This window comes from Sapajus apella, unplaced genomic scaffold (genome assembly GCF_009761245.1).
Source record: "Sapajus apella isolate SASKATOON/1434 unplaced genomic scaffold, GSC_monkey_1.0 scaffold23, whole genome shotgun sequence".
Lineage (NCBI taxonomy): Eukaryota > Metazoa > Chordata > Mammalia > Primates > Cebidae > Sapajus > Sapajus apella.
The window spans coordinates 35,545,701-35,573,006 of NW_022436963.1; the positions used below are offsets into that span (position 1 = coordinate 35,545,701).

A 27,306-nucleotide genomic window follows, 5' to 3' on the forward strand; every position below is an offset into this window, starting at 1 on the left:
GCCCTGCCTATGGAGTAGGGACTGGCTTCTGAAGCTGGAGACAGCAGCCGGTGCACATGTGTGGTTGGGAAAGGCTTAACTACCACCCTCTTCTATGGTGTGACCTACAGTAGATTGCATCATGACAGTGTGTCTGCATCTATAACACCGTGAAAGTTGTGAGGGTTCAAAAGCATGGGCAGACGGCTTTGCACCATGTTCAACAGCCACCGTTTACTGTCATCAGTATGAATACCCAGAGGACAAATAAATATACCAGTGAATATTGAGCACTTGCTCTGTGCTAAGTGCTTTCCTTGGATTATCTCAGTAAAATTTTACAGCACCTCAAGTAGCTGCTGTCAGTGTTTCCATCAATGAGATTGAGCCACAGAGATGTTGAGTAACTTGTCCAAGATCACACAGCTAATAAGAAATGTACTTTTCCTATTCAGAGACCTAGGTAGGATGGGAGTGGGAAAGGGCAGAAACACTAAGGGAGTGGCTCAGTAAGATGCAACAACCCCAGTGCCCACCAGGTGCCCCAAATGTTTCAGCATCTTGGACAACTCTAGGGGGCTTGGGTTTCCACCCCAGAGAGTAGGTCAGACTCTACCAAGGTGTGGGTTGGAGTTGAGGGTCGGGTGAGGTTTCCCGCTGGCTCCACGCTGCTCCAATGGGGCGCGGGCCGCCCGCAGGGCCGGGCGGGGCTGTGCTGCCATCTGGAGCCGCTGCCGCCGGCGGCCACTGTCAGGGCGCGAGCGGCGGGAGCGCACGCAGGGCTAGAGGGAGTGCAGCCACTGCCGCCGCCGTCGCCGAGCCACATGGGCCGGCCCCGCCGCTGCCGTCGCCCCTAGCTCCGGCAGCCCTGGTCTCGCAGCCTCCTGCGGCTCGGGTCGCCCGACCAGCCATGTCTCTCGGCGGAGCCTCCGAGCGCAGCGTCCCGGCCACCAAGATTGAAATTACCGTGTCCTGCCGGTGAGCGGGCCGCGCTGGGGAGGGCTTAGGCACTGGCATAGCCCCATCCCCGGGGCTCAGCCCGGGCAGGGGCTAGACCCCGGGGGAGAGGTGTAATTGGCTGGAAAATCACAGCTGATGACGGGAGTCGCTGGTGGGATCGAGAAGGGGGGGATCTTGGGCAGCCCCACCCTGCAAAAGAGGGCTCAGCCTGTGGGTTCGGGAGTGGGTCGCAGGTACCCAGTAGGAGCTCAGCCCCAGGAGGACAAAGTTCTGGGGCGAACCCTCTTTCCTGGGCCCTTGGAGGCAGTGTGGGTGCGTTCGCGTCCAGCGGGTAGAGCCATGGTTCCTGGACAGCGATTTCCGGTGCTGTCCAGAGTGCTGACAGCACGGACCCCAGCTGGGGGTAGTCATGAGGGACAGAGGTTCGCCGCGAGCCCTATGCCGCCCCTCAGTGCCAGGCTCAGAGCCGACTCGAGGCAGCGGGCTCCAGGATGATCCACTCTCTATCTGTCTGTTGCTTTTCTCTAGGAACCTGCTAGACCTTGATACCTTCTCCAAGTCCGACCCCAGTAGGCGGCTCCAGGACCGGGAGGGGGAACTTGGGGTCTGGGCGCGACTCAGGGGCGGGTGGAGTAGGGGCAAGGGGTGCGAGCCGACCTGACGTCCTTCCCTCCCCGCCCCCACCTGCAGTGGTGGTGCTTTACACGCAGAGCCAGGCCAGCCAGGAGTGGCGGGAGGTGAGTCCCAGAGCCCCCTCTCCCGGCCCAGGGCCGCGCCCGGGACTGCACGTCCCACGCTGACCCTCCACCCCCCTGCCCAGTTCGGACGGACCGAGGTGATCGATAACACGCTGAACCCAGACTTCGTGCGCAAATTCATCCTCGACTATTTCTTTGAGGAAAAGCAAAATCTGCGCTTCGATGTGTGAGGCCCCGCCCGGAATTCTGTCTTGGCCCGCCCCTCGACCTGGATCCACCCGGAATTCTGGCTGGCCCCACCCCCGCCTCGCCTCCCGGCCTGGTTCTTCCCCCAGGCCTCCCTCCCATTCTGAAGGGCCCCCTCTAGTCTGAGCCCTGCCCGTCAGTGACAAGTGGTCCAGTTCTGTCCCCCTGCTCTGGCCCCACCCACCACTCTGCTCCTATCGCCGCTCCACTTCAGGCCCGACCCCTTCCAGAGGACGCTGCCCCCAGCAGCCCCTGACTTGGCCTCGGCCCAGGTTTGACCCTCTTCCACCCTGACTCCTGCCCTAAAGGAGACCAAAGCTGAATTCAGGTCGACAGCTACCCATTCCTCCACCCAAAATGTTCACCAAGACTCGGTGCCCGACCCCTTTCCAGCCTCTCCCCCCGCCAGCCCCACCCCACACCAGTTCCACTCTTTTCCTTAGGTACAACGTGGACTCCAAAACCAACATCTCCAAAACGGTGAGCAAGCGTTTCCTCGAGGGTTGGCAGAGTGCACAGGAGGTGCTTAGATGTGTTAAAAGACCCTTAGAACTCCTTGTAACCCTCGACAAGACCCCATCTTCTTCAGGCCCCCAACCCACCCTCCTGCTCCCTCTCCTCCTGCCTGAGTGTCCTGCCTGTGCCCCCCACTCACTGTTCCTCTTCCTTCTTGGCTGCCACTGCTGGGACTTGCAGAAGGTGAGTCTGAATGGGGCTGGGCAGAGGCTGGGGACACAGGCTTAGACTGATGACCCACCACAAGGCAGTGATTGCTGCAGACCCCTTCTTTCACACCCCCTCCTTTAAAGCCCATGCTGGGCGGTGGCTCCTGCACCACTCACCCGCCTGGGAACTGGCCTGGTCCTGGGCAAGAGCATCACCAGGGTTGGGCTGGGACTCAGCACTCACAGAGCTTCTAGTCTCACTGACTCTTTGTCCTGCATAGGATTTCCTGGGACAAGCGTTCCTGGCCCTGGGAGAGGTGATTGGAGGCCAGGGCAGCCGCGTAGAGCGAACCCTCACGTAAGCTGAATGAGAAGTGGTGTGGGAGTGGGGTGGAGGCTTCCAAATTCTCCTTCCCAAGGATGCCACTGACTGATAGTAGTGGAGGCTGGGATTCCCCCTGGTCAGGACAGCACTGGCTCCCATCACCCTCGTAGGAAAATCCAATCTCCAAGGCTCTGCCCAAGTCAGTCTTAGGCCTGATATGTCCTCTTTCTCTTTCTCTGTCTTTCTCCTCACTCTTTTTCTAAGCGTGATTCAACCTTTAAGGTCCATTTCCAAGCCCCTCTCCACAGGGAAGCTCCCCTGGACTAAATCAAATCCACAGGAATTTCTATTACATCCACTCATTAAATATGCATTAGCATGTTTTATATGCCACACCCTGTTCTAGGCACCAGGGCTTCATCCATTCCACAAACACTATGTATACCTACCCTATGTCAGCCACTCCTAAAGGAGACTAGCTTGCAATGGTGAACAAAACAAAGGTTCTTGTCCTCAGGGGGCTGATACTCTAGTTGTAGGGGGGAGGACAGTACAAAATAGACATAAGTAAATTACATAATAGATTAGACAATATTAACTGCTATGGGGAAAGGGATCAGTAGAGCAGAATAAGGGGAACTGGAAATGCTGGGTGAGTGGGAGGTGCAGGATTCAACAGTGTGGTTGAATAGGTCTTGGACAGGTAACTTTGGATCAACAACCTGGGGAGGTGAGGGAGTAAATGGTACAGACATATGGAGGAAGAAATCTCCGGGCAGAGGAAACTGCCAGTGCAAAAGCCTGTGCATTCAAAGAACAGAAAGGAGGCCAGTGTGACTGGAGCCAGGTGACTGGGAGGCAGGAGGAAGTGGGGTTGGAGAACTAACAGGGCCTTGCAGTGGACTCCCACCTTTACTCTGAAATGGGAGTCACTGGAGGGCTCTGAGCAGAGGAGTGACATGATATAACTGCTTGCAAAGGATGGTGCTAGTGGTGGGGTTCAGAATAAACCTTGGGTGGCCAAAGGTAGAAGAAGAGAGCCAATGAGAAAACTCTGGCAGTAATCCAGGATGCTACCAGTGAAGGAGGGGAGAAGTGGTCAGATTCAGGATATATTTTAAAGGTGGAGCTAACAGGTTCCTGATAGATTGAATAGGAATGTGGGAGGAAAAGAGGAGTTGAGGGCAATACCAAGGTCTTTGGCCTGAACTACAGGAAAGATGGAATTGACACCAGGTGAGAATAGTGGGGAAAAAAAAAACAATGGAGACCCAGACATGGTGATATGCACCTGTAGTCCCAGCTACTCAGGAGGCTGAGGTGGGAGCATCACTTGAGCCCAGGAATTTGAATTCCTGGGCTCAAGCTTGGGTGACACCCCAAGCTGGGTGACAGAGTGAGACTCTGCCTCTGGAAAAAAAAAAAAAAAAAACAAAAAAAGCATGTGAAGGAGAAGCAAGTTGGGGGACGAATTCAATCAAGAGTTCAGTCTGACATATTGAATTTTATGTTTCATAAACCTATAAAACGTTAGACATCCAAGTGGAGGTATCAAATGAGTCTCGGATGCTGGTTTTGTTGTTGTTATCTTCCAGACAGGCTCTTACTCTGCAGCCCAGGCTGGAGTGCAATGGTGCAATGATAGCTCACTTTCCTGGTGAAAATGATAGCCCAGCTCAAGTTCCTGGGCTCAAGGAATACTCACAGTGAAGCCTCCCAAGTAGCCAAGTAGCTGGGACTACAGGTGGATGCCAGCAGGCCCAGCTAATTTTTAAATTATTTTTTGTAGAGACAGGGGGCCTCACTGTGTTGATCAGGCTGGTCTTGAACTCTTGTCATCAAGTGGTCCTCCTGCCTTGGCCTCCCAAAGTGCTGGGATTACAGACATGAGCCACTGAGCCCGGCCTTAGATGTTAACTTTAAATCTATGCTATTAGATGAGATCACCAAAGGAGGGAAGGAATGACAGGAGAAACAAAGAGAGAGAGAGAGACTAGAGAGAGAGAACCAAAGACTGAGGGTCCACAAATTGGACCTGGAAAAGAAGACTGAGAAGGAGCAATTAATGAAGTTGGAGGAGAAGCAAGAGAGGCTGATGTCATCATGGAAGCAAAGAAAAGGGTATCAAGGAGAGAGTTACCAACCACATCAAATGCTGCTGCAGCTCAGATGAGGAATGGGAATTGGCCATTGCATTTAGCAAGATGAAAATCCCTGGTGACTCTTTTTTTTTTTTTTGAACGTAGTTTCACTCTTTGTTGCCCAGGCTGGAGTGCAATGACGCGATCTCAGCACTGCAACCTCCACCTCCCAGTTTAAGCGATTCTCCTGTCTCAGGCTTCTGAGTAGCTAGGATTACAGGCACCCACCACCAAGTCCAGCTAATTTTTGTATTTTTAGTAGAGACAGGGTTTCACCATGTTGATCAGGCTGGTCTCAAACTCCTGACCTCAGGTGATCCGCCCGCCTCCCAAAGCACTGGGATTACAGGTGTGACCACCGCACCCAGTCCCTGGTGACTCTTACAAGCATAGTTTTGAAGGAGAGGCGGAGGTGAAGAGAACGGAAGAAGAGGATGGGAGTCAAGAAATCTTCCAAGGAGTTTTACAGCAAAGCGGAGAAGAGAAAAGGAGATGTGTGACCAGGCACCGTGGCTCACACCTGTAATCCTAGCACTTTGGGAAGCCGAGGAGGGTGGTTCACTTGAGGTCCGGAGTTCCAGACCAGCCCGGCCAACATGGTGAAATCCCACCTCCACTAAAAATACAAAAAAATTAGCTGGGAGTGGTGGTGCACCCTTGTAATCCCAGCTACTCAGAAGGCTGAGGCAGAACAATCGCTTGAACCCAGAAGCAGGAGGTTGCAGTGAGCCAAGATTGTGCTACTGTACTCCAGCCTGCGCAACAGAGGCAGATTCTGTTTCAAAAAAGAAAAGAAAAAAAAAAAAGAGAGAGAGAAAAGGAAAGGAGATGTGGCTGAAGCAGGAAGTGAGGTCAAGAGTAAGTTTATAATTTTTTAACACAAGGCCAGACCTGGTGGCTCACTCCTGACCTCAGGTGATCCAGCTGCCTCGGCCTCCTAAAGTGCTGGGATTACAGATGTGAGCCACTATGCCGGGTCTTTAGGAGGCCGAGGCAGTCGGATCATCTGAGGTCAGGAGTTCAAGACCAGCCTGGCTAACATGGTGAAACCCCATGTCTACTAAAAATATAAAAATTAGCTGGGCGTGGTGGAGTGTGCCTGTAATCTCAGCTACTAGGGAGGCTGAGGCAGGAGAATCGCTTGAACCCAGGAGGCAGAGGTTGCAGTGAGCCAAGATAACACCATTGCACTCCAGCCTGGGTGACAAATCGAGACGCCTTCTGAAAAAAAAAAAAAAAAATTTAACATGAGACAAATTATACCACACTGGCCAGGTGTAGTACAATCCCAGCTACTCTGAAGGCTGAGGTGAGAGGATCACTTGAGCCCAGGAGTACAGGAGCAGCCTGGGCAACATAGTGAGACTCCATCTCTCCAAAATTATACCACATTTACATATTGATGGGAATGCCCGAGTAGAAACTGAAAACTTGATGTAATAGAAAGAGGTGAACATTACTGAAGTGATTTTCTTGTTCAGACAAGACAGTATGAAATGTAGTACACGGTGGAAGGATAAATAGGCACAGGACAGTTCATTTATAGCAACTGTAGGAGTCACACTTGTGTGGGTGAAGATACTGGTGGCAGCGTAGGTGTCATGGTGGGTGGACATTCTCTTCTGGTTGCTTCAATTTTGTCAGTGAGTAGGAAACAAGGTCACTGGCTGAGAATAAGGATGGGGGAGGAGGTTTTAGGGGTTGAGGAGAAAGGAGGAGTGAAACTGCCATCTACCAGAACTGGAGAGTGAAGGGTCTCAGGATGTACAGTATGACTCTGAGGCAGCATTAAGGATCCTCTTGAGGTCCACAGTCATGCATTTAAAATGACACAAGTTCACATAATGGCGTGTTTTTGTCTGGCCTTGTTCAGTTTCATAGGTGCAGTATGGGTTAGGCAGAGTTAGGCTTAATTACAGCTGTGGTTCTGCCAAGTAAGTATAGCGAAAGTGAGAGAAAACGTTGGGCCCGTGGCTCATGCCTGTAATCCACGCGCTTTGGGAGGTTGAGGCAGGAGGCTCTCTTGAGGCCAGAGTGTTCAAGACCAGTCTGGGCAACATAGCCAGATCTTGTCTCTACAAAAGTAAAAATTAAAAACTTAGCCAGGTGTAGTGTTGTGCACCTGTAGTCTCAGCTACTTGAGAGGCTGATGTGGGAGCATCTCTTGAGTCCAGGAGTTTGAGGCTTCAGTGAGCTATGATTGTGCCACTGTACTCCAGCCTGGGTAACAGGGTGAGACCCCAACTCTTTTTTTTTTTTTTTTTTGAGACAGAGTTTCACTCTTCTTACCCAGGTTGGAGTGCAATGGCATGATCTCAGCTCACGACAACCTCCACCTCCTGGTTTCAAATGATTTTCCTGCCTCAGCCTCCCGAGTAGCTGGGATTACAGGCATGTGCCACCATGCCCAGCTAATTTTGTTTTTATAGAGACAGGGTTTCTCCATGTTGGTCAGGCTGATCTCAAACTCCTGACCTCAGGTGATCCACCTTCTTCGGCCTCCCGAAGTGCTGGGATTAAAGCATGAGCCACCACACCCGGCCTGAGACCCCAACTCTTAAAAAAAAAATTGAGAGAAGGGGAAAATACACAGGATGCAAGGGAATGACTATTATAATCACTGACTGGAATTCACACTGGATGGATAAGGTGGTAAGGGAGAACATCAAGGAGGCCAAGAACAGTAAGAAGGCAACAGGATCAACAATTTGTTGGTCCCAGATGTTCAGGCAAATTATCCATTTATTTATTTATTTATTTTGAGATGGAGTCTCACTCCGTTGGCCAAGCTGGAGTGCAAGAACTTGATCAGCCCACTACAAACTCTGCTTCCTGGGTTCAAGTGATTCTCCAGCCTCAGCCTCCCACGTAGCTGGGATTACAGGTGCCCGACACCATGCCTGACTAATTTTTTTGGTACTTTTAGTAGAGACGGGCTTTCACCATATTGGTCAGGCTAGTCTCGAACTCCTGACCTCAGGTAATCCACCTGCCTCAGCCTCCTAAAGTGGTGGGATTACGGGTGTGAGCCACCATGCCCAGCTGTAGGCGAATAGTCCCTATCCTCATCAAAGTCCCACTTTGTAAAGCACAAAGAGTCAAAGACCAAAGGAGCCAAAGAAATAGTTCAACTCTGCTATAAAAGGATGTTTTAGACCGGGTAAAAAAAAAAAAAAAAAAAAAAAAAAGAAATAGTTCAGCTCTCATTCTAAGGATAGGGAAAATCACATAGCAAGTTAGAGCCAGTACTGGGACCCAGGACCCTAGTTTTCTCTCTGCCACATTTCGGATCCCTTTGGGAATCAGGGTTTGCAGGCCCCTATCAACAAGGTCTCTTACTGCTGGGAATAGGGGTCCTTGTATGCATTGTTCAAGCACATGGAAGTGCTCCTTCTAGGATCAGGAAAGGATAAGGTCCCCTTGTCTTTAAAATCTCCCTCTCCATGGTCTTCAGAAAGCACATCAGCTTTGACCTAACAAACCGCCCTTTTGTTCCTGGCTCTGGACAGAACTTCTTCTCCCTTATTCAGCATCGCTACAACCCACTCTGCTTATCTATTGGCTTTGACATTCCACCTCCCCCTGCCCCCAAAGCTCCCTGCAGGCAGTCTAGCAGAGCTGGAGAGTGCCAATTGCCCAATTCGTATCTATCACAGCACCCGGCATATAGTAGGAACCAGAGTCTGCTTTGAAGAGTAAAACCAGCTCATATCTGTAAAGCTTACGAGTTGCTTTTCCTTCCATGCACCCATTCAGATCTCTTCACAGCCCTGACAAGTCATCATTATTCCCATTTCACAGAGAAAAAAACTAAGGCCGAGGAATGGGAAATAACTTGCCCAGGGTCACACAGCTTAACAATCACAAAATCCACTGACTCTAAATCCCATGTCTTTCTCACACTACTGTTGTAAGATGTTCACCTAAGCTGGTCTGAGCCCTTTTTATAGACCCCACCCAGTCAAAGTGAGGGCCTTCCTCACCAGAAGGCATTCAAGACAGAAGGGACTGAATCCCCTGGCCCACCTAACCCCAGACTAGACTCAGTCCTTGTTGCCTACCCTCCCTCCTCTCACTAAGAGGCTTTTTCTGCTTCCAGGGGTGTACCAGGCAAGAAGTGTGGGACCATACTGCTGACTGCAGAAGAGCTTAGCAATTGTCGGGTCAGTAAGGGCCACATGCTAGACCCAGGAGCTCCCTTCTCTCCCCATAAGCCCTTTAATGGACTGTCTGAAGGCTATGGGCAATTTGGATGTCACCAGCCGAACTTCATCCATCCCTAGGACATTGCCACTATGCAGCTGTGTGCAAACAAGCTGGACAAGAAGGACTTCTTTGGGAAATCAGACCCCTTCCTTGTGTTCTACAGGAGCAATGAAGATGGCACGTGAGTCACTGCCATCAGGACTCTTAGACTGGGGGTGGGGGACATGTGCTTCACAAATGGGGGATCTCAGGAATCTCTGAGAGCATCGGGCTCTGTCTCTGGATTCAGTCCTACCCCTGGTCACGAGATAAATTATACCAATCCCTCCCACTCTCCTCCAGGTTCACCATCTGCCACAAGACAGAGGTTGTGAAAAACACGCTAAATCCTGTGTGGCAGCCCTTCAGCATCCCTGTGCGGGCTCTGTGCAATGGAGACTATGACAGGTTGGCTTCAGCATAAGCTGGGGAGTAAGGAGCCAAGGACATGCCAGTGGAGTTCCTGGGCCCAAGAATAATAGTAGAAGTATCCTAATAGCATTGGATGGTCCTGCTCAGTGAGACAGTTTGGGACATGAGGTTGGGTGGAAGGAGAGGCAGATGAATAGCCACACAGATGGATAGGTGGACTACCCAGGGATGGATCAACTGAGCCACACAGATGGATAGGTGGACTACCCAGGGATGGATCAACTGAGCCACACAGATGGATAGGTGGACTACCCAGGGATGGATCAACTGATGGATGGAATAGTAGGTGGAAAGTAGATGAAAGGGGAGATGAACAAATAATAAGCAGATACATGAATGGATTGTTGGATAGGTAAACTGGTGAATGGCTGGATATGTATGTGGATGGATATATAAGTGAATTGGTGGGTGGGCAGAAGGGCAGATAAATGAATGGATAGCAGATGAATGGATAATTGGACTGATGGGTGGATTTGTGGATATACAGATGATGGGTGATTAACAGATGGATGAGCTGATGGATGAGTGGGTGGGTGATAAATGAATAAATGAGAGTTTGATGGATGACTGGGGAGGCAGGAAGATGAATGGAAAAGCAGGAGGAATACAAAAAGATAGGTAGAGTGACAAGCGGATTGATGGTTGGATAGGTGAATAGATGGAAAATGGATGAATGGATGGATTTGTGGGTGAATTAGTTGATAGATGGGTATAAAGTAGATGGATAGGCAAACCAAATGAGTGAGTAAATGGGTAATATAAAGGTAGATGGTAGGTGGGAGGCTGGAAGAATGGATGGGCACATAGATGAGTAGATGAATGGCTATGCTGATGAGTGGATAACCAGATGGATAGATGTTATATAGTTGGGTAGATGAATAGACAGACAGATGGATGCTTGCATGCCTCAGTGAGTCAATGAATGGCTAAACGTATAGCTAGGTGGCTAAAGAGATGAACTGATAGGAAATTGGACTGGCAAATGTATGGGTAAATAGGTAGCTAGATGGATAGATAGACGGTTGGATGGGCTGATACACTGGTAGGTAGACATGCAGAATGATTTAGGCATGACAGTTAAGAACAAAGTCTTTGGAATCAGGATGCCTGAGTTTAAATCTCAGTTCAGTCATTTACTAGCTACGGGATCTTAGCCAAATTACTTTTTTTTTTTTTAATCTCAATTTCTTTATCCCAAAATAAGAATAATGGTACTTACTTTACATAGGGTGATTGTTAAGTTAAACGAGACAGTCTGTGAATGTGCTGAGAACAATGCCTGGAATACAGTAAAGCTCAGAGTGGTAAAAAAAAAAACAACCAAACAAAAAAAAGTACTCGTGGTACTAACAGCAGTAGTATTAATAGGGGTAGATGGTTGGGTACAGGCATGGATTAATGAATGAATAAGACAGGATGGGATGGGAGGTAGGTTTAAAGATGAACAAGTTAATGGAAAGACGAATTGGTGGATGGGGAGGTGATATGTGTATGGTTAAGTGTATGAGGTGTCTCTGGGGTTTATCATACACACTCAGCATATGTTTATCTCCTACATTTCAGAACAGTGAAGATTGATGTGTACGACTGGGACCGGGATGGAAGGTAGAACTGCCCCACATGGTCCCTTCTCCTGTACTTGACCCAAGCAGTTCTCAATAATATGTTGTACATTCACTGAGAACCCCAAAGTAGCTTTGGGAGCCAGGAAAGGTGACGATAAACACCAGTGTCTTGGGTAAAACTGATCCCCCCATTGTCTCTCGGACACTGTCTCTTCCCATTTTTCCCTATGTTTGGCCTCCCTTCTGGCCCCAGCACTAGTGCCCTGCAGCCTAAGTAGGGGCTTAGGATAGGAGGAATAAAAGATTGGTTTCAGGTCTGGTTCCAAACCAGCAGCAGCTGCTGTTTAGCCATGCCTACCTCATTGCAGCCACGATTTCATTGGTGAGTTCACTACCAGCTACCGGGAGCTGAGCAAGGCCCAGAACCAGTTCACAGTATATGAGGTGAGCATTCCAGCCTTGCCCAGGTCACCCAGGCCCTCCATCCCAGTGTGCTCAGTCTGGACCTCTCTTTGTTTCTTATCATCACTGTTACCTCCACTTAGGTCCTTAACCCTCGGAAGAAATGTAAGAAGAAGAAATATGTCAACTCGGGAACTGTGAGTGCTCCCTGGAGCTGCAGCCCTCCCTGGATCCTTCCGTGTCTGTCCCCACTGACATAGCATGACAAATGTTGAGGGCAAGGCAGGACAGTGGGCACAGATTACTTGGAATAGTAATGTTAGCCACAAGGAGCACCACTTAACTTTTTCTTTGTTTTTTTCTCAGGAAATTTTTCAGATTTTACTCTTTTGCAGAATGAAAGAAAAAATAAGTTGCATTTCCCAATTTAATATACTTTTGGAAAGCCAACTATGTTTCTGATAGCTTCCCCTTTTTTCCCTGTGGGAAGTTGAACAGGGTGGGGCTGGCTGGGGGAGCGGGTGGAATCATTTGCCTCCCATCACGTGCCTCCTTCCAAAACCCCATGTGCCTCACTCCCTTCCGCCACCCCGACTGCCTTTTCCAAAGTAACAGGGCTGCCTATTTTGTCCCACAGGTGACGCTGCTCTCCTTCTCTGTGGACTCTGAATTCACTTTTGTTGATTACATCAAGGGAGGGTGAGTCACAGGCCAAACTCTGGGCTGAAAGCCTGACAATAAATTACTCCCAGTTCTGAGCCCCAGGTTTCTTATTTATGCATGGTCAGGGCCTAGTGACATGGAGATAAATTTTAAAACACTTGGCCAACTACAAAGTGCTCTGTAAAATGCAAAATACTACTCCTCTTAGTTCCCTTCATGGGGCTGCCTTTCATTCTTAGCTTTCAGCTCCTCCTGGGAAGATGGCTCCCAGACCAGTGGTCTTCATTGGTGGCCCCAGTAACCTAATTGGAGCCCAAACAAAGTTATAGTCAGGCAAGAGGGAAAGGTAGAGAGAGTGGGAAAACCAAGCAGACTATAGGGGATATTCTGCTTGGTCTGGAGGAGGCAGGCAGACCTGGGAAAGGTACTTTGCTTCTCTGCACTTCACTTTTCTCTTATGTAAAATGGGGATTTTTTTTTTTTTTTTTTTTTTTGAGATGGAGTTTCTGACATTTTGGGCTGGATGATAAAATAAAATAAAAAATAAAGAAAAAAAAGAGAGAGGAGTTTCGTTCTTGTTGCTCAGGCTGCAGTGCAATAACGAGATCTCGGCTCACCACAACCTCTGCCTCCCAGGTTCAAGTGATTCTCCTGCCTCAGCCTCCAGAGTAGCTGGGATTATAGGCATGCGCCAGCACGCTCGGTTAATTTTTTGTATTTTCATTAGAGACAGGGTTTCTCCATGTTGATCAGGCTAGTCTTGCACTCCCAACCTCAGGTGATCCGCCCACCTCGGCCTCCCATAGTGCTGGTATTATCCACCAGGGATGAGCCACCGCACCCAGCCAAATGGGGATATTAATTACTACTTCAGGGCTATAGTAAGGGTTAAATTAAATGACATTTAATACACTTGCCACACAGTAGACATTTAATTCGGCTACCTGAAGTGTGGTCCATGAGCCAGCAGCATCAGCATTACTTGGGAGTTTGTTAGACCCTACCCAGACCATCTGGATCAGAATCTGCCTTTTAACGTGAGCCCCAGGTGATCCATATGTACATTGTTGTTTGAGAAATAGTGATGTAATAATTATTAGTTCCTCACCCCTCAACTCATCTGCTTCCCCAACAGGACACAGCTGAACTTCACAGTAGCTATTGACTTCACAGCTTCCAATGGTGAGGCATGAATGAGGGAACAAGGGGGAGGTGGGAAGGGACATCTAAGGGAGTCATTAGGAAGTGGTCTGGATTCTTACCTAGGGATAAGAGTTTACCTACCCAAGAAGCCCAAACTTAGGCAAAACCCAGCCAGGAAAATAGAGTGTAGAAAAATAGATGAGTAGATGAATCATAGAAGGTTGAAAGGATAGATAGCTCAACAGGTGGGTGGGTAGACTCATGGATGAGAGAGAAAGGGGGTATAAGGAGATATGGATAAGTGAATAGGTGGTGAGTCATGAATGGATGCATAGATCCATGAAGAAATGGAGTGGGTAGATGGGTTGGTGAGTAAGTATAATAGGTTAGACAAGTAGATGCATGGATGGGTATGTGGGTGGACAAATGGACCAAAGTTTAAGTTGGGGAAATAACAAGTAATTAGCTAGGGGAAATGCATGAGTGGATGGATCCGTATGAGAATAGACAAGAGAATGAATGGAACATAGAGGGCTGGCTAGCTGGATGGATAAAATAATATTGCTATATAACTGGATGGCAAATGAAGAAAAATGGCAAGTAGACAAGTGAGTGGGTAGGTGGATGGATGGACAGATGGATGGATGAGTGGGTAAGTGGATAGCTGTATAAGAGAATGGAGAGATTAGTGGATAAAGATGCATAAGTAGACTTAAATATAGATCTATAACCAGGTAGATGGGTGGATGGATGTGTGGGTAGGTAGGTAAATGGATAAATAGGTATAGGGATGGGTGGGTGGACAGATGGATAAATGAACAAATGGATGATTGGGTAAAATAAGGAGGGAGGGCATGGGTAGAGGGCAGATAAATGGATATAGGTGAATGAATGCACACAAAGATAAGCAGGTGAACAGATGGATGATCCAATGATCATGAGGCTGGGGTTCCTGTGCCCCTACAGGGAATCCTCTGCAGCCTACCTCCCTGCACTACATGAGTCCCTACCAGCTCAGTGCCTATGCCATGGCGCTCAAGGCAGTGGGAGAGATCATCCAGGACTATGACAGCGACAAGCTCTTCCCAGCTTATGGCTTTGGGGCCAAGCTGCCCCCAGAGGGACGGATCTCCCACCAGTTCCCCCTGGTATGGTATGGGCCAGAGCCTACCCTCCATTCCCTGGCATCTGGCCCACCCAAGTTGATGATTTTGTTCTGTTTACATTTCTTCAAAGGGCATGCAGAGGAACAGGAAGCTATGAGAGAATTGCAGAGCAGGGAGTGGAGCAGGGCTGGGTTTGGAGGGGAGCATGAAAGGGACTGATGGAAAATGGAAGGAGTGAACTGGGATCAGAGCACTCCTGGGTGTACCCTGCATGGGCTCAGCCTAGCAGGGGTTATTCTTTGACAGAACAACAATGATGAGGACCCCAACTGTGCAGGCATTGAGGGTGTGCTGGAGAGCTATTTCCAGAGCCTGCGCACAGTGCAGCTCTATGGGCCCACCTACTTTGCTCCTGTCATCAACCAAGTGGCCAGGTAAGGAAACTGGGTGGGGGTGGGGAAATGAGGGGACCCACATAAGGGACTCTCTCCCCAAGGATAGTCAGGAGCACTCTAAGTAATTTAGAATGATTTAAAGTATACAGGAAAGGCCAGACACGGTGGCTCACACCTGAAATCCCAACACTTTGGGAGACTGAGGCAGGAGGATCACTTGAACCTAGGAGTTCAAGACCAACCTGGGCAATATAGTGAGACCCCATCTCTCTCTCTCTCTCTTTTTTTTTCCTTTTTTCTTTTGAGACAGTCTCACTCTGTTGCCAGGCTGGAGTGCAGTGGCATGATTTCGGCTCACTGCAACCTCCGCCTCCCAGGTTCAAGCACTTCTCTTGCCTCACCCTCCCAAATAGCAGGGATTACAGGCACACACCACCACGCTCAGCTCATTTTTGTGTTTTTAGGAAAGACGGGGCTTTACCATGTTGGCCAGGCTGGTCTTGAACTCCTAACCTCAGGTGATCCACCCGCCTCAGCCTCCCAAAGTGCTGGGATTACAGGCGTAAGCCACCACGCCTGGCTCATTTTTTCAAAATTAAAAATTTAAATTAAACAAGTAAAATATACAGGAGGTTGTTTATAAGTTATACGCAAATACTACACCATTTTATCTAACAAACTTGAGCATCTGAGGAGCTTGGTATCCACAGGGGTCCTGGAACTAATCCCCTGTGGATACTGAGGGATGACTGTACCTTATTATGGGGCAGAAAGGATATCAGCAAATTACCCTAACCCCACAGCTTAGGAATGACAACACAGCCCTTGAGTTTGGGTAAGAGAGAGAAGAGCCTACAGCACAGTGGTGAAGACCTAAGTTTTAGCATCAGACCTGAATGTGATCCTAGCTCCACCACTCACTAACCATGTGACCTTAAGCAACTTAGCCTCTTTAAGCATCCACTTCATCTCTGTAAGGTGGTGTAATAATGGATGACAACAGCAGCTTCCTTACAGAGTTATTGCAAGGTTAAAATTAGATAAAAGTGTAAGAAGTATTAGCACAGTGTCTGGCCCATGGTACGTGCTCAATAAATGGTAGGTTAAAAACTTGAAGAGTGACTGTCCAAATTTTCAGAATAAAAATAAACAAAGCAAAGAAAACCCAGATCATATATCAAATGACTTAAAAAACCAAAGAGGGTATTAAAATAAATTTAAAACAAATTTATGAAATGACAGAAATAAAACCAAATGTATGTCAATAAACATAAATAAGACAAGCTCTGCTTGACCTTAAAAAAGAAAAACATTATTTGACTGAATCAAAAATAAGCAAACTCCACTTTATAGTAAACAGAAGAAACCCAGCTAACACAAACCACCTCAGAAAGCTTAGAGGTAAAAAGATGAAACAAAAAGGGAATAGAAGTGGAAGGATTTCAGTGAGATTTATATGTCCATAGACTTTTTTCCCTAGCAAAGATTTATTTTTTTTTTTAACTTTTAAGTTCAGGGGTACATGTGCTACATAGGTAAACTTGACACATGGGCGTTTGTTGTACAGATTACTTCATAACTTAGGTATTAATTCTAGTAGATTTGTTTATTTTCTAATTTGTAGTAATGATAATAGATTCTTTAATATTAACTGTAGAAAATTTCAGTAGAGAAATCAAGAAATCACCCTGAATACTGCCCATGGAATGTGGATGTAATACAGTTCTTTTTCCTATGAATCCACAACTATACTCAAATTATTATACATATAACATTTCACTACTGTTTTTTTTTCACTAATACTAGAACGTGAGCATATTTTTTATTAAGCATACTTCTTAAATATTATCTTATGCAACTACACTAATTCAAAATTCATTCATTCATTTAGTAAACATTCAGTAAAAGGGCAATGTGCCATGAGTGTGGGCTCTGGAGCCAGACTACCCAAGTTAACACACCGGTTCTATCACTCGCCAGCTGTGGCTTTGGTCCAAGACTCTTAACCTCTCTGTGCCTCATTCCTTATTTGTAAAATGAGGAAAATAACAATATCTACTTCATAGGGTTGTTGTGAGGACTAATTAATATACGTCAAGCACCTAGAACATCATAAGTACTCTAGGTGTTTGCTATTACCGTTACTATTATTATCATTATTACTATTCAAAGGGCATTTGCTGTGTGCTCAGTTCTCTGCTGGGGCACTGAAGATTCACAGATGAATCAGATCTAGTCCCTGCCCTTGGGAGCTCCTGCCTTGGTGCAGGAGACAGAAATATAAATAAATCATTACCTTCTGTAGACCAGAGCTTCCCAGACTTTTCTAGCAAGTAGCCTGTCGGCAAAGGCAAGTGACAGTGTCCCTCTGGGGGAATCTGGGGGCATAGCCGAAAGCAGTCAGGCTGAAAACGTCTTTGAAGTTTCTGTATTTCATCTTAAAAATTCATGCAAATTTTATATTCTTCTCACATTGCATCCATGTTTAATTTAGGGAAAAAAGGTGTCTTAAGTGTAGTTATAGTCATCTCGCTTTATCCAGCAGATCATGCAGTGAGAACCCACTTAGAGGAGCAGACAGCCCATCTTGGTGGGTGAGGCAGTATCCTAGAGAGAGGGGGAAGGGTATAGGCTCCAGTACCATAAAGGGGACTGCTCAGCTGGGTCTAGAGGATGAAATGGACTTTATCAGTGAAACAGAAGCAGAGTAGGCCTGGTAGAAGGAATGGCATGTGAAAAACAGAGGCATGAAGGAGCAAGTTCATGAAACACTGAAGAGTTTAATAAGACTAGAGTGTGCAGTGTATACAGAGGACTATCCAGAGAATGGGCTTAGGATGGACAGTGAGAGAAGGAAGAACTCCAGCTTTAGGCTCAGCTGATCAGCATGGGCTTGGACCCCAGCTTTTAACCCCTTGGGGATGCTACCTAATGTCTCTAAGCTTCAGTTTCCTCATTTTAAAAATAGGAACTTTTTTTTCTGAGATGGAGTCTTGCTCTGTCACCCAGGCTGGAGTGCAGTGGTGTGATCTCGGCTCACTGCAATCTCCACCTCCCAGGTTCAAGCAACTCTCCTGCCTCAACCCCATGAGTTGCTGGGATTACAGGCACCTGCCATCATGCCTGGCTAATTTTTGTATTTCTAGTAGAGATGGAGTTTTGCCAGATGTAGGCCAGGCTGGTCTTGAACTCCTCACAGGTGATCCACCCCCTTGGCCTCCCAAAGTGCTGGGATTACAGGCATGAGCCACTGTGCCCAGCCCTAAAAATAGGAATTTTTAAAGTGCCTACCTTATAGAATGGCAGTGAGGATTAAATTAGATCATGTATGTCAAGTGTGCAGCTGTGATTCTGATGATCACAAAGGACTCCATTGTTCCCCACTCTGCAGCCAAGTGAGGCACTGATTGGCCCCCCCTGGCCATTCACCCATTTTCTCAGCTAACTTCCAGATCAAAATAGCCTTGAGAATGCAAGGCATCTACAGGGAACCAAAGATATACCCCCTGTGCCCCCAAACCCTTCCATGATGTCCACTGTCCCTTCTCTTCTATAGTTCTTCTTCTTCTTTTTTTTTTTTTTTTTTGAGACAGAGTCTCACTCTGTCACCCAGGCTGGAGTGCGGTGGCGCGATCTTGGCTCACTGCAACCTCTGCCTCCCAGGTTCAACCAATTCCCTGCCTCAGCATCCTGAGTAGCTGGGATTACAGGTGCCTGCCACCACGCCCAGCTAATTTTTGTCTTTTTAGTAGAGATGGTGTTTCACTATCTTGGCCAGCCTGGTCTTAAACTCCTGACCTTGTGATCTACCCACCTTGGCCTCCCAAAGTGCTAGGATTACAGGCATAAACCACTGCACCCATTTTTTTTTTTTAAGAGACAGGGTCTCACTCTGTCACCCAGACTGAAGTGCAGTGGTACCATTATAGCTCACAGCAGCTTTGAACTCCTTGTCTCAAGCTATCCTCCCTCCCACCTCAGCGTTCCAAATAGCTAAGACCACAGGTGCATGCCACCATGCCAGGCTAATTTTGTTATTTTTTGTAGAGACAGGGTCTCCCTATGTTGCCGAGCTGGTCTCAAACTCCTGGGCTCAAGGGATCCTCCAATCTCAGCCTCCCGAAGCACTGAGATTTCAGATGTGAGCCACCAGGTCCAGCTTTCTCTGCTATAGTTCTACATGCAATTCCTTGTAGTTTGCACTTGCCATTCTCTCTCTCTGGAATACTTTTCCCTTTACCTTCCCATCCCCATCACCCCACCCTACCCCCCATCACCACCTGGCTAAATCCAACTCATTTTTCAGGTCTTAGGTTAGATGTTACATCCTCAAAGCCTAACCTCAATGCATTTTAGTAGTTTAAACCTCTCTCTCCCCTAGAACAGTATCCTATTCTCTGCTGCCTGCTCAGCACCCAGCTTGGTGCCTGATACACATTAGGTATGCAATTGGTATTTGCGAAATGAGTAAGTGACAGGAAAAGGTACCAAGCCAGGTCTCTGAGGAGGCTGGGGCCAGAATTCAGGAAGTGAGTAGGTGATGTAAAGGAGGGTCATGGCCAGGCATGGTGGCTGGCTGGGTGTGGTGGCTCATGACTATAATCCCAGCACTTTGGGAGGCCAAGGCAGCCTCAGCCTCAGCCTGAATTCTGGCCCCAGCCTGCTCAGAGACCTGGCTTGGTACCTTTTCCTGTCACTTACTCATTTCGCAAATACCAATTGCATACCTAATGTGTATCAGGCACCAAGCTGGGTGCTGAGCAGGCAGCAGAGAATAGGATACTGTTCTAGCGGAGAGAGAGGTTTAAACTACTAAAATGCATTGAGGTTAGGCTTTGAGGATGTAACATCTAGCCTAAGACCTGAAAAATGAGGTTAGGAGTTCAAGACCAGCATGGACAACATGGTAAAACACTGTCCCTGCTAAATATATAAAAATTAGCCAGGCGTGATGGTGAGCACCTGTAATCCCAGCTAATCAGGAGGCTGAGGCAGGAGAATTGCTTGAACCTGGGCAACAGAGTGAGACTGTCTCAAAAAAAGAGAGAATCATGACCCATTCCCACTCAGCCTAGGCAAACTGAGCCAAAATTACTTTATTTAATTAATTTATTTTTTGAGACAAGAGTCTTCCTCTGTCACCCAGGCTGGAGTACAGTAGTGAGATCTCAGCTTACTGCAGCCTCTGCCTCCCGGGTTCAAGCAATTCTCCTGCCTCAGCCTCCCAAATAGCTGGGACTACAGGCACACGCTGCCACACCCAGATAATTTTTGTATTTTTAGTAGAGACGGGGTTTCATCATGTTGGCCAGGATGGTCTTGATCTCCTGACCTCATGATCCGCCCACCTCAGCCTCCCAAAGTGCTGGAATTACAGGGGTGAGCTGCCATGCCCGGCCTATTTTTATTTTTATTTTAGTTGGGGTCTTACTCTGTCTCCCAGACTGGAGTGCAGTGGTGTAATCATGGCTCACTGGGCTCATGCAATCCTCCTGCCTCAGCCTCCCGAATAGCTGAGACTATAGGCATGTGCCACCAAGCCCGCTAATTTAAAATTTTTTTGTAGAGACCAGGTCTCATTATGTTGCCCAGGCTGTTCCCAAACTCTTGGCCTCAAGTGATCCTCCTGCCTTAGCCTCCCAAAGTGCTAGGATTACAGGTGTGAGCCACCCTACCTGTCCCCAAAGCTATTTTATAATTCTACAACCTCTCCATGCCTCTCCTCACATTTTGAGATCAGGTTTCAATACAGCACCGTCCAATAGCACTTTCTGCAATGATGGAAATGTTCTGTATCTATGCTGGCCAATATCGTATTCACCAGCCACGTATAGATATGAAGCACTTGAAAGTAGCTAGGGTGACAAAGGAACTGCATGTTTAACTCTATTTAATTTAAATTTCAATAGCCACATGCAGCTAAGGCTACCTTATTGGACAGCATAGCTCCATCCTTTCCAATCCACACAGGCCTGGAGACTGGAAGTCAAGAGACCAGTGTCTGCCACCGCCTTTGTGCCCTCTCTAGGTCTTTTTTTTTTTTTTTTTCAAATATGCAAAATAAAGGGACTGGACTCAATGACTTCTGCAGTCATTTTCAGATGAAAAACAATCTTGGATTCAAAGACTAGTGAGAGCAGGAAAAGGAGCTCTGGAAGCAGCTATTAGACTGGCTGAGGGAGGACTGCATGGGACCCAGCAGCCCAGGCAATGACATGTGGTCAGCAGAGGGAAGAAGGGAGAGAGAATAAATAGGAGAGACAGGGAAGCAAGGAAGCCTTCAGTCTTTGCTCTTGCTCATGTATACACATCAAAATCTTGCCAGGGGTTGATAAATCTCTGTGGGGTCTAAGCTCTATGCTCCCTCAGCCACATGGCCCAGTCTGCTTCCCTCAATTTCTGTCCTCCAGACAGGGGAGTTGTCCTTTAGTCCCAAGACAGCGCCTTTGTCCTTGCTGTTCCCTCTTCCTAGAAAGATCCCTCTCCTCCTTCACTTAGCCTCTCTATCCTCAAACATCACTTTCTTAAAGAAGCCTTCACTGACTTTCTGGGTCACATCAGGGTCCCCTCTTTTTATTTACTTTTTTTTTTTTTTGAGATGGAGTCTTGCTGTGTCCCCCAGGCTGGAGTGCAGTGGTGTGATCCGGGCTTACTGCAACCTCTGCCTGCTGGGTTCAAGCAATTCTCCTTCCTCAGCCTCCTGAGTAGCTGGGACTACAGGCATCCACCATGGTGCCCGACTAATTTTTGTATTTTTCATAGAGACAGGATCTCACCATGTTGGCTAGGCTGGTCTTGAACCCCTGCCCTCAAGTGATCCATCCGCCTTGGCCTCCCAAAGTGCTGGGATTACAGGTGTGAGCCACTGCACCCGGCCAGGATCCCCCCTTGTACCCTGTCATAGCAGTGTCCCTTCCATCACAGCACTCATCACAGTGGTAATTTTACACCTTTTTGTGTGATTCTTGGATTAATGTCTGCCTCACTCCAGAGGGCTGGGAGGGATTTATTTTTTTCTCCTCATGTATTTTCAGTACCTACCATAGTAAGTGCTCAATAAATATTACTGAAGGCAGACCAGGCGTGGTGGCTCATGCTTGTAATCCCAGCACTTTGGGAGGCTGAGGCGGACAGATCACTTGAGGTCAGGAGTTTGAGACCAGCCTGGCTAACATGGTAAAACCCCATCTCTACTAAAAATACAAAAGTCAGCCAGGCGTGGTGGCGCATGCCTGTAGTCCCAGCTACTCTGGAGGCTGAGGCAGGAGGATCACCTGAGCCTGGGGTAGGCGGAAGTTGCAGTGAGTTGAGACCACACCACTGCACTCCAATCTGGACAACAGGGTGAGACTCTGTCTCAAAAATACACACACACATACACACACACACGCGCGCACACACACACACACACACACACACACACACACACACACAGAGAGAGAGAGAGAGAGAGAGAGAGAGAGAGAGAAAGAGAGAGAAAGGGAGGCAGGCAGAGGCAGGGGCAGGCTGCCAGGTCTCGGGAAGGAGCATGGGTTTCAGAAGCTCCCACTGTCCACCACTGGCTGTGGAAGCTTTGGAGGTAAGGTGTTCCTTTGGCCTGTCTGGCTTTCAGCTGGATTCTGATTTGGCCTCTCATGCAGGGCTGCAGCCAAGATCTCTGATGGTTCCCAGTACTATGTTCTGCTTATCATCACTGATGGGGTCATCTCTGACATGACGCAGACCAAGGAGGCCATCGTCAGCGTGAGTCTGAGGAGGAGGGCTTGGCAGGGAGGAGTAATGTTAATACTGTGAAGAGGTTAAGATTTTATCCTCCTTGCAAGATAACAAGTTAACCTGCCAGTTTCATGGATGCTGGCAGAAGACACAGGACTCTTGGATTAGAAACAGAGGACTTTGATTTCCAGCAAAAGCAGTAGCTGGAGTATTAGCATTTGCTTGAATTCTCTAAGTCCTGGTTCCCACTGGATGATGTGAAGAGGGACAGATGACACTTGCAGCCACTGTGGGTTGCATTACAGAAGAGGAACCCTGAGCATAGGGAATTTGAGTCTTTTATAATGGACAGTAAGCATGCTTGCCTTTTGTTCCAAAGGTCTCCAGTGAGACCTTTTTTTAAAACTATGTTGGACAGTAAGCAAATATGCCCTCTGCTCTAGAGGAACATACTGAATCTTTCTTTTTTTGTTTTGTTTGTTTGTTTGTTTTTCTTGAGACAAAGTCTCGCTCTGTCGCCCAGGCTGGAGTGCAATGGTGCGATCTTGGCTCACTGCAACCTCCACCTCCCGGGTTCAAGTGATTCTCCTGCCTCAGCCTCCTGAGAAGCTGAGATTACAGGCGCCCACCACCATGCCCGGCTAATTTTTTGTATTTTTGGTAGAGACAGGGTTTTACTATGTTGGTCAGGCTGGTCTCGAACTCCTGACCTCGTGATCCGCCCACCTTGGCCTCCCAAAGTGCTGGGATTACAGGCGTGAGCCACCGCACCCGGCAATACTGAATATTTCAAGGCTGACTGATATAGAAACATCCTTGAAAAAGTAGTCTGGGTCAGAGAGAATCAATGCCTCTGCTTGCAAGATGTGCAGAACCATGACACACATACATGGAGAATTTTCTCCTAATAGTTACCTCCCTGGTGATGGCTGCTTGCCCCAACGGTTCACCCTCTTTCCCCCACAGGCCTCCTCACTGCCCATGTCTATCATTATCGTCGGTGTAGGACCGGCCATGTTTGAGGGTGAGTACGATGGGGTGTCCCTGAATGGGACTAAGAACTGAGGAGAAAAGTGGGAAGGGGTCGGGTACTTGGGCCTGCCTCACAGAAGAGACAAGGTAGATACCCCTGTGGGGCCTTGACCAAGTCACAGACCTTCTTTGAACCTGCTTCCTTATCAGAACCAAGGCTGATGATACTAATACTTCCCCCGGGGGTTCTGAGAGGATGGACTTCGTGGAAGGCATAGGACTTGAACACTAGCATTAAGCATTCTCCTGATGACTCCAAAGGGGAGCTCAAAGGGAAGGGGAAGCATGGGGTATGCTGGAGAGGCCATTGAGCTGAGGGGTGTCTTTTCTGCAGCAATGGAAGAGTTGGACGGTGATGATGTGCGCGTGTCCTCTAGAGGACGCTACGCAGAGCGGGACATCGTTCAGGTAGACCTGACCTGGGAGAGATTGTGGAGCTGAGAGGCACAGTGAGAAGAAGAGGCTAAATTGGGAGCCACTCACACTTGTTACCTTCTCAGTCTCCTACTTTCTTCCCTGTCACTCTTTCATCCTTTCTCATTCCTTGAACACATTCTTTTTGACAAATAGGAAGGTTGCTGCAACCTTGGTACATCCATGGTGTAGGTTGGGAGATCCCCAAGGCTCCTGCCCTCTAGTGGAGGCAATTAACAATAAATAATCACACAAATAAATATCTCATTTGATTGTGATAAGTACTCCAGAGGAATAGCAAATGCCACTGTGAGAGCCTGTAACAGGGACCTAACATAGGTACAGTAGTCAGGAAAGGGTTATTTAGCTTGCTGAGACCTAAGGGAGGGGATAAGCATTATAGGGAGAGGAGCAGCATGTGAGAAGGCTCTGAGGCTCAGAAGAACTGGCCCGATCGATGAAAAAGCAGAAGCTAGGGTAGCAGGTTAAGTGTGAGAAGGGAGGCTAAATTTGGGGGTTTGTTATAAAAGAATTGAAAAGCTCTTAAAGGATTTTACATAGGATAGTGAGATGGTCAGACTTGCATTTTTAAAGGATCTCTCTAGCTGCTGCATGGAAGGTGGACAGCAGCAAGGCAAGAGAGAAGGCAGGTAGACCCATTAATGAGGAAGCCTTTGAAGTAGTAGAGGGGAGGTGACAGAGATCTGGCTGGAAACAGTGGGGAGGGAGAGAAAGTGGCGGATTCAAAAGATATTTAAGAAGAAAATGTTACAAGACCTGATGATTAGATGATGATGGGGAATGAGGAAGGCTTCAAGGATGACTCAGTATTCTAGCTTAAGCAACTGGGTGAATGACATCCCATTTGCTGGGAAGGAGAAAGCTAGAGGAGGAGATTTGGCAGAAAGAGCTAGAATTCAGTTATGAACATACATACATTGGGTTCCAAGTATCCGTGACAACTGAATGGAGAGGTAATACGGGCAACTAAATATGTGGCTCTGGACTTTAAAAAGAGGTCAGGGATGAGCCCAAGCATGGCGGCTCATGCCTATAATCCCAGCACTTTGGGAGGCCAAGACAGGAGGACCTCTTTGAGACCAGGGGTTTTGAGACCAGCTTGGGCAACATAGCAAGACCTGATCTCTGCTACATTTAAAAAAAAAAAAAAAAAAAAAGGGGCTGGGCTCGGTGGCTCACACTTGTAATCCCAGCACTTTCGGAGCCTAAGGTGGGTGGATCACCTGAGGTCGGGAGTTTGAGACCAGCCTGACCAACATGGAGAAACCCCGTCTCTACTACTAAAAATACAAAATTAGCTGGGTGTGGTGGTGCATGCCTGTAATCCCAGCAACTTGGGAGCCTGAGGCAAGAAAATCACTTGAGCCTGAAAGGCGGAGGTTGCGGTGAGCCAAAATGGTGACATTGCACTCCAGCCTGGGCAACAAGAGTGAAACTCCTTCTCAAAAGGAAAAATCAAAATTAAATAAAAATAAAACATAATTTTTTGAAAAGAGGTCATGATAGATATATAAATTCGGCAGTCATCAGGAAACAGAATTTTTTTTAATTCTCCCCTTATCAGCTCCTCTCCCCCAACACCTCGTTTCTTCTCCTCCTCTCCCCAAGTCCCTCTCCTAGTCCTCTCTCTTTTCCCAGCCCCTTCTCACAGACTCCTCTTCCTTCTTGCCCCAACTCCATCTCTCCGGGCTCCTCCTGTTCTCAGGATCCCTTCTCCCTGGTCCCTGCCCCTTGTCTCCCCTGCTCCCTCCTTTCCAAGTCTCCCTCCCTACTACCTGGCCTGCTCTACTTTCCTCCAGGGAACAATTTTTAAAGTCATAGATGTGTATGAAATCATCCAGGAAGAGAGCTGAGAGAGAGAAGGGACCAGGTTTAGAGAGCAAGCGGACCCAGAGGAATGGTGGTGGGAGGGGGGAGCTTCAAGAAAGGTAAGCAAGAAGCCAGAAGAGTGTGGTGTTAAGAGTGGGATGCGTCCAGAAGAATTATGGTCAAATGTAATGGAAAACTAAACAGAAGTCAAACAAGATGAGGACTAAAAATTACTGTCCACTGGACTGATTTAGCAATACGGGGCACTGACGACATCAGCAAGAGCAGCTTCAATGGACTATGTGAAGCCAAACTGGAATGGGTTGAGGGTGAATAAAAGGTGGAAAAAAAAGTTGGTGGAGAGACAGCAAATGTAGAAAACTGCTTAAGATGTGGGGAGGGAGATACTGTGATAGTTGGAGAGATGTTGGGGATCAAAAAAGAAGCCTCCCTGTTGCACTCCCATGCCTCTCTCCTGGTCATGGCTTTTATCTTCTTGTCTGTGCCTGACCCAGTTCGTCCCATTCCGAGACTATGTTGACCGGTCGGGGAACCAGGTATTGAGCATGGCCCGACTGGCCAAGGATGTGCTGGCCGAGATCCCGGAGCAGCTGCTGTCCTATATGCGTACCAGAGACATCCAGCCTCGGCCCCCACCCTCTGCCAACCCCAGCCGGACTCCAGCTCCAGAGCAGCCCTGAGGATTCCACATATGCAATGCCTCACAGTCTGCTCACCTGCTCACCCACTGCTTCTGCTTTAAGCCAGAAGCACCTGGAACCCTGGACCTCACTGGGAGGGCCAACTTGGAGGATTAGTGCTGGCTGACAAGCCCTCTGCCTCCTTGCCTGCAGAAGGGCCTGGCACTATCAACACCTCCCTGCCTTCATGCCAATAATAAAGCTGATCTTTACTCCACCTCTGTTTCATGCGTCTTGGGGAAGGAAGGAAGACTATGGGACCCAAGGCCTGGGGCCGCATCAAGAGGAAGGGAACCAGGATGCCTTCAGCTAGGTTCATCCCCACCTAACATGTTCATCCAACACTTCTTCATACATTCTGCAAAGAGTTTAATAAGTGAAACTCTGTATGTTTTTCCCCAGGAGAGAGGCTCATAGTTGTTTTTTCATAAAATCCAGATCCTGCACATGGCCCATACTTTTCACCAGATTCTCAAACAAATCCTGACATCTAAAGGAGATGACTTTGTATAACTCTATTTTGATCTGTTTCATCTGAATTATTATTTTTGAGACGGAGTTTCGCTCTTGTTGCCCAGGCTGGAGTGCAATGAAGTGATCTTGGCTCACCGCAATCTCCACCTCCCGGGTTCAAGCGATTCTCCTGCC

At 48.0% G+C, this 27,306-nt stretch overlaps 1 protein-coding gene and 1 long non-coding RNA gene across 4 annotated transcripts; both read left to right on the forward strand.

Moving 5' to 3' along the window:
* The first annotated feature begins 704 nt into the window (after nucleotides 1–704).
* Nucleotides 705–26,875, forward strand: CPNE9 (copine family member 9). Of its 3 annotated transcripts, XM_032290596.1 has the most exons (21): nucleotides 705–957; nucleotides 1,468–1,508; nucleotides 1,630–1,676; nucleotides 1,760–1,863; nucleotides 2,327–2,363; nucleotides 2,580–2,582; nucleotides 2,830–2,906; nucleotides 9,114–9,177; nucleotides 9,298–9,401; nucleotides 9,563–9,667; nucleotides 11,255–11,296; nucleotides 11,625–11,700; nucleotides 11,802–11,855; nucleotides 12,296–12,357; nucleotides 13,457–13,503; nucleotides 14,431–14,612; nucleotides 14,877–15,004; nucleotides 22,606–22,708; nucleotides 23,648–23,705; nucleotides 24,048–24,121; nucleotides 26,473–26,875. In XM_032290596.1, the coding sequence occupies exons 1-21, from the start codon at nucleotides 890–892 to the stop codon at nucleotides 26,656–26,658; spliced, it is 1,662 nt and encodes a 553-aa protein (XP_032146487.1). In that variant the 5' UTR covers nucleotides 705–889; the 3' UTR covers nucleotides 26,659–26,875. The 3 variants fall into 3 exon arrangements, with proteins under 3 accessions (XP_032146487.1, XP_032146488.1, XP_032146489.1); XM_032290597.1 differs by lacking the exon at nucleotides 2,580–2,582; XM_032290598.1 differs by lacking the exons at nucleotides 705–957; nucleotides 1,468–1,508; nucleotides 1,630–1,676; ... (2 more) ...; nucleotides 2,580–2,582; nucleotides 9,114–9,177 and having other exon boundaries at nucleotides 2,836–2,906.
* Nucleotides 9,674–11,026, forward strand: LOC116559572. The gene is made up of 2 exons (XR_004272517.1): nucleotides 9,674–9,844; nucleotides 9,935–11,026. It is a non-coding gene; the product is annotated as an uncharacterized LOC116559572 (long non-coding RNA).
* Nucleotides 26,876–27,306: the final 431 nt, after the last annotated feature.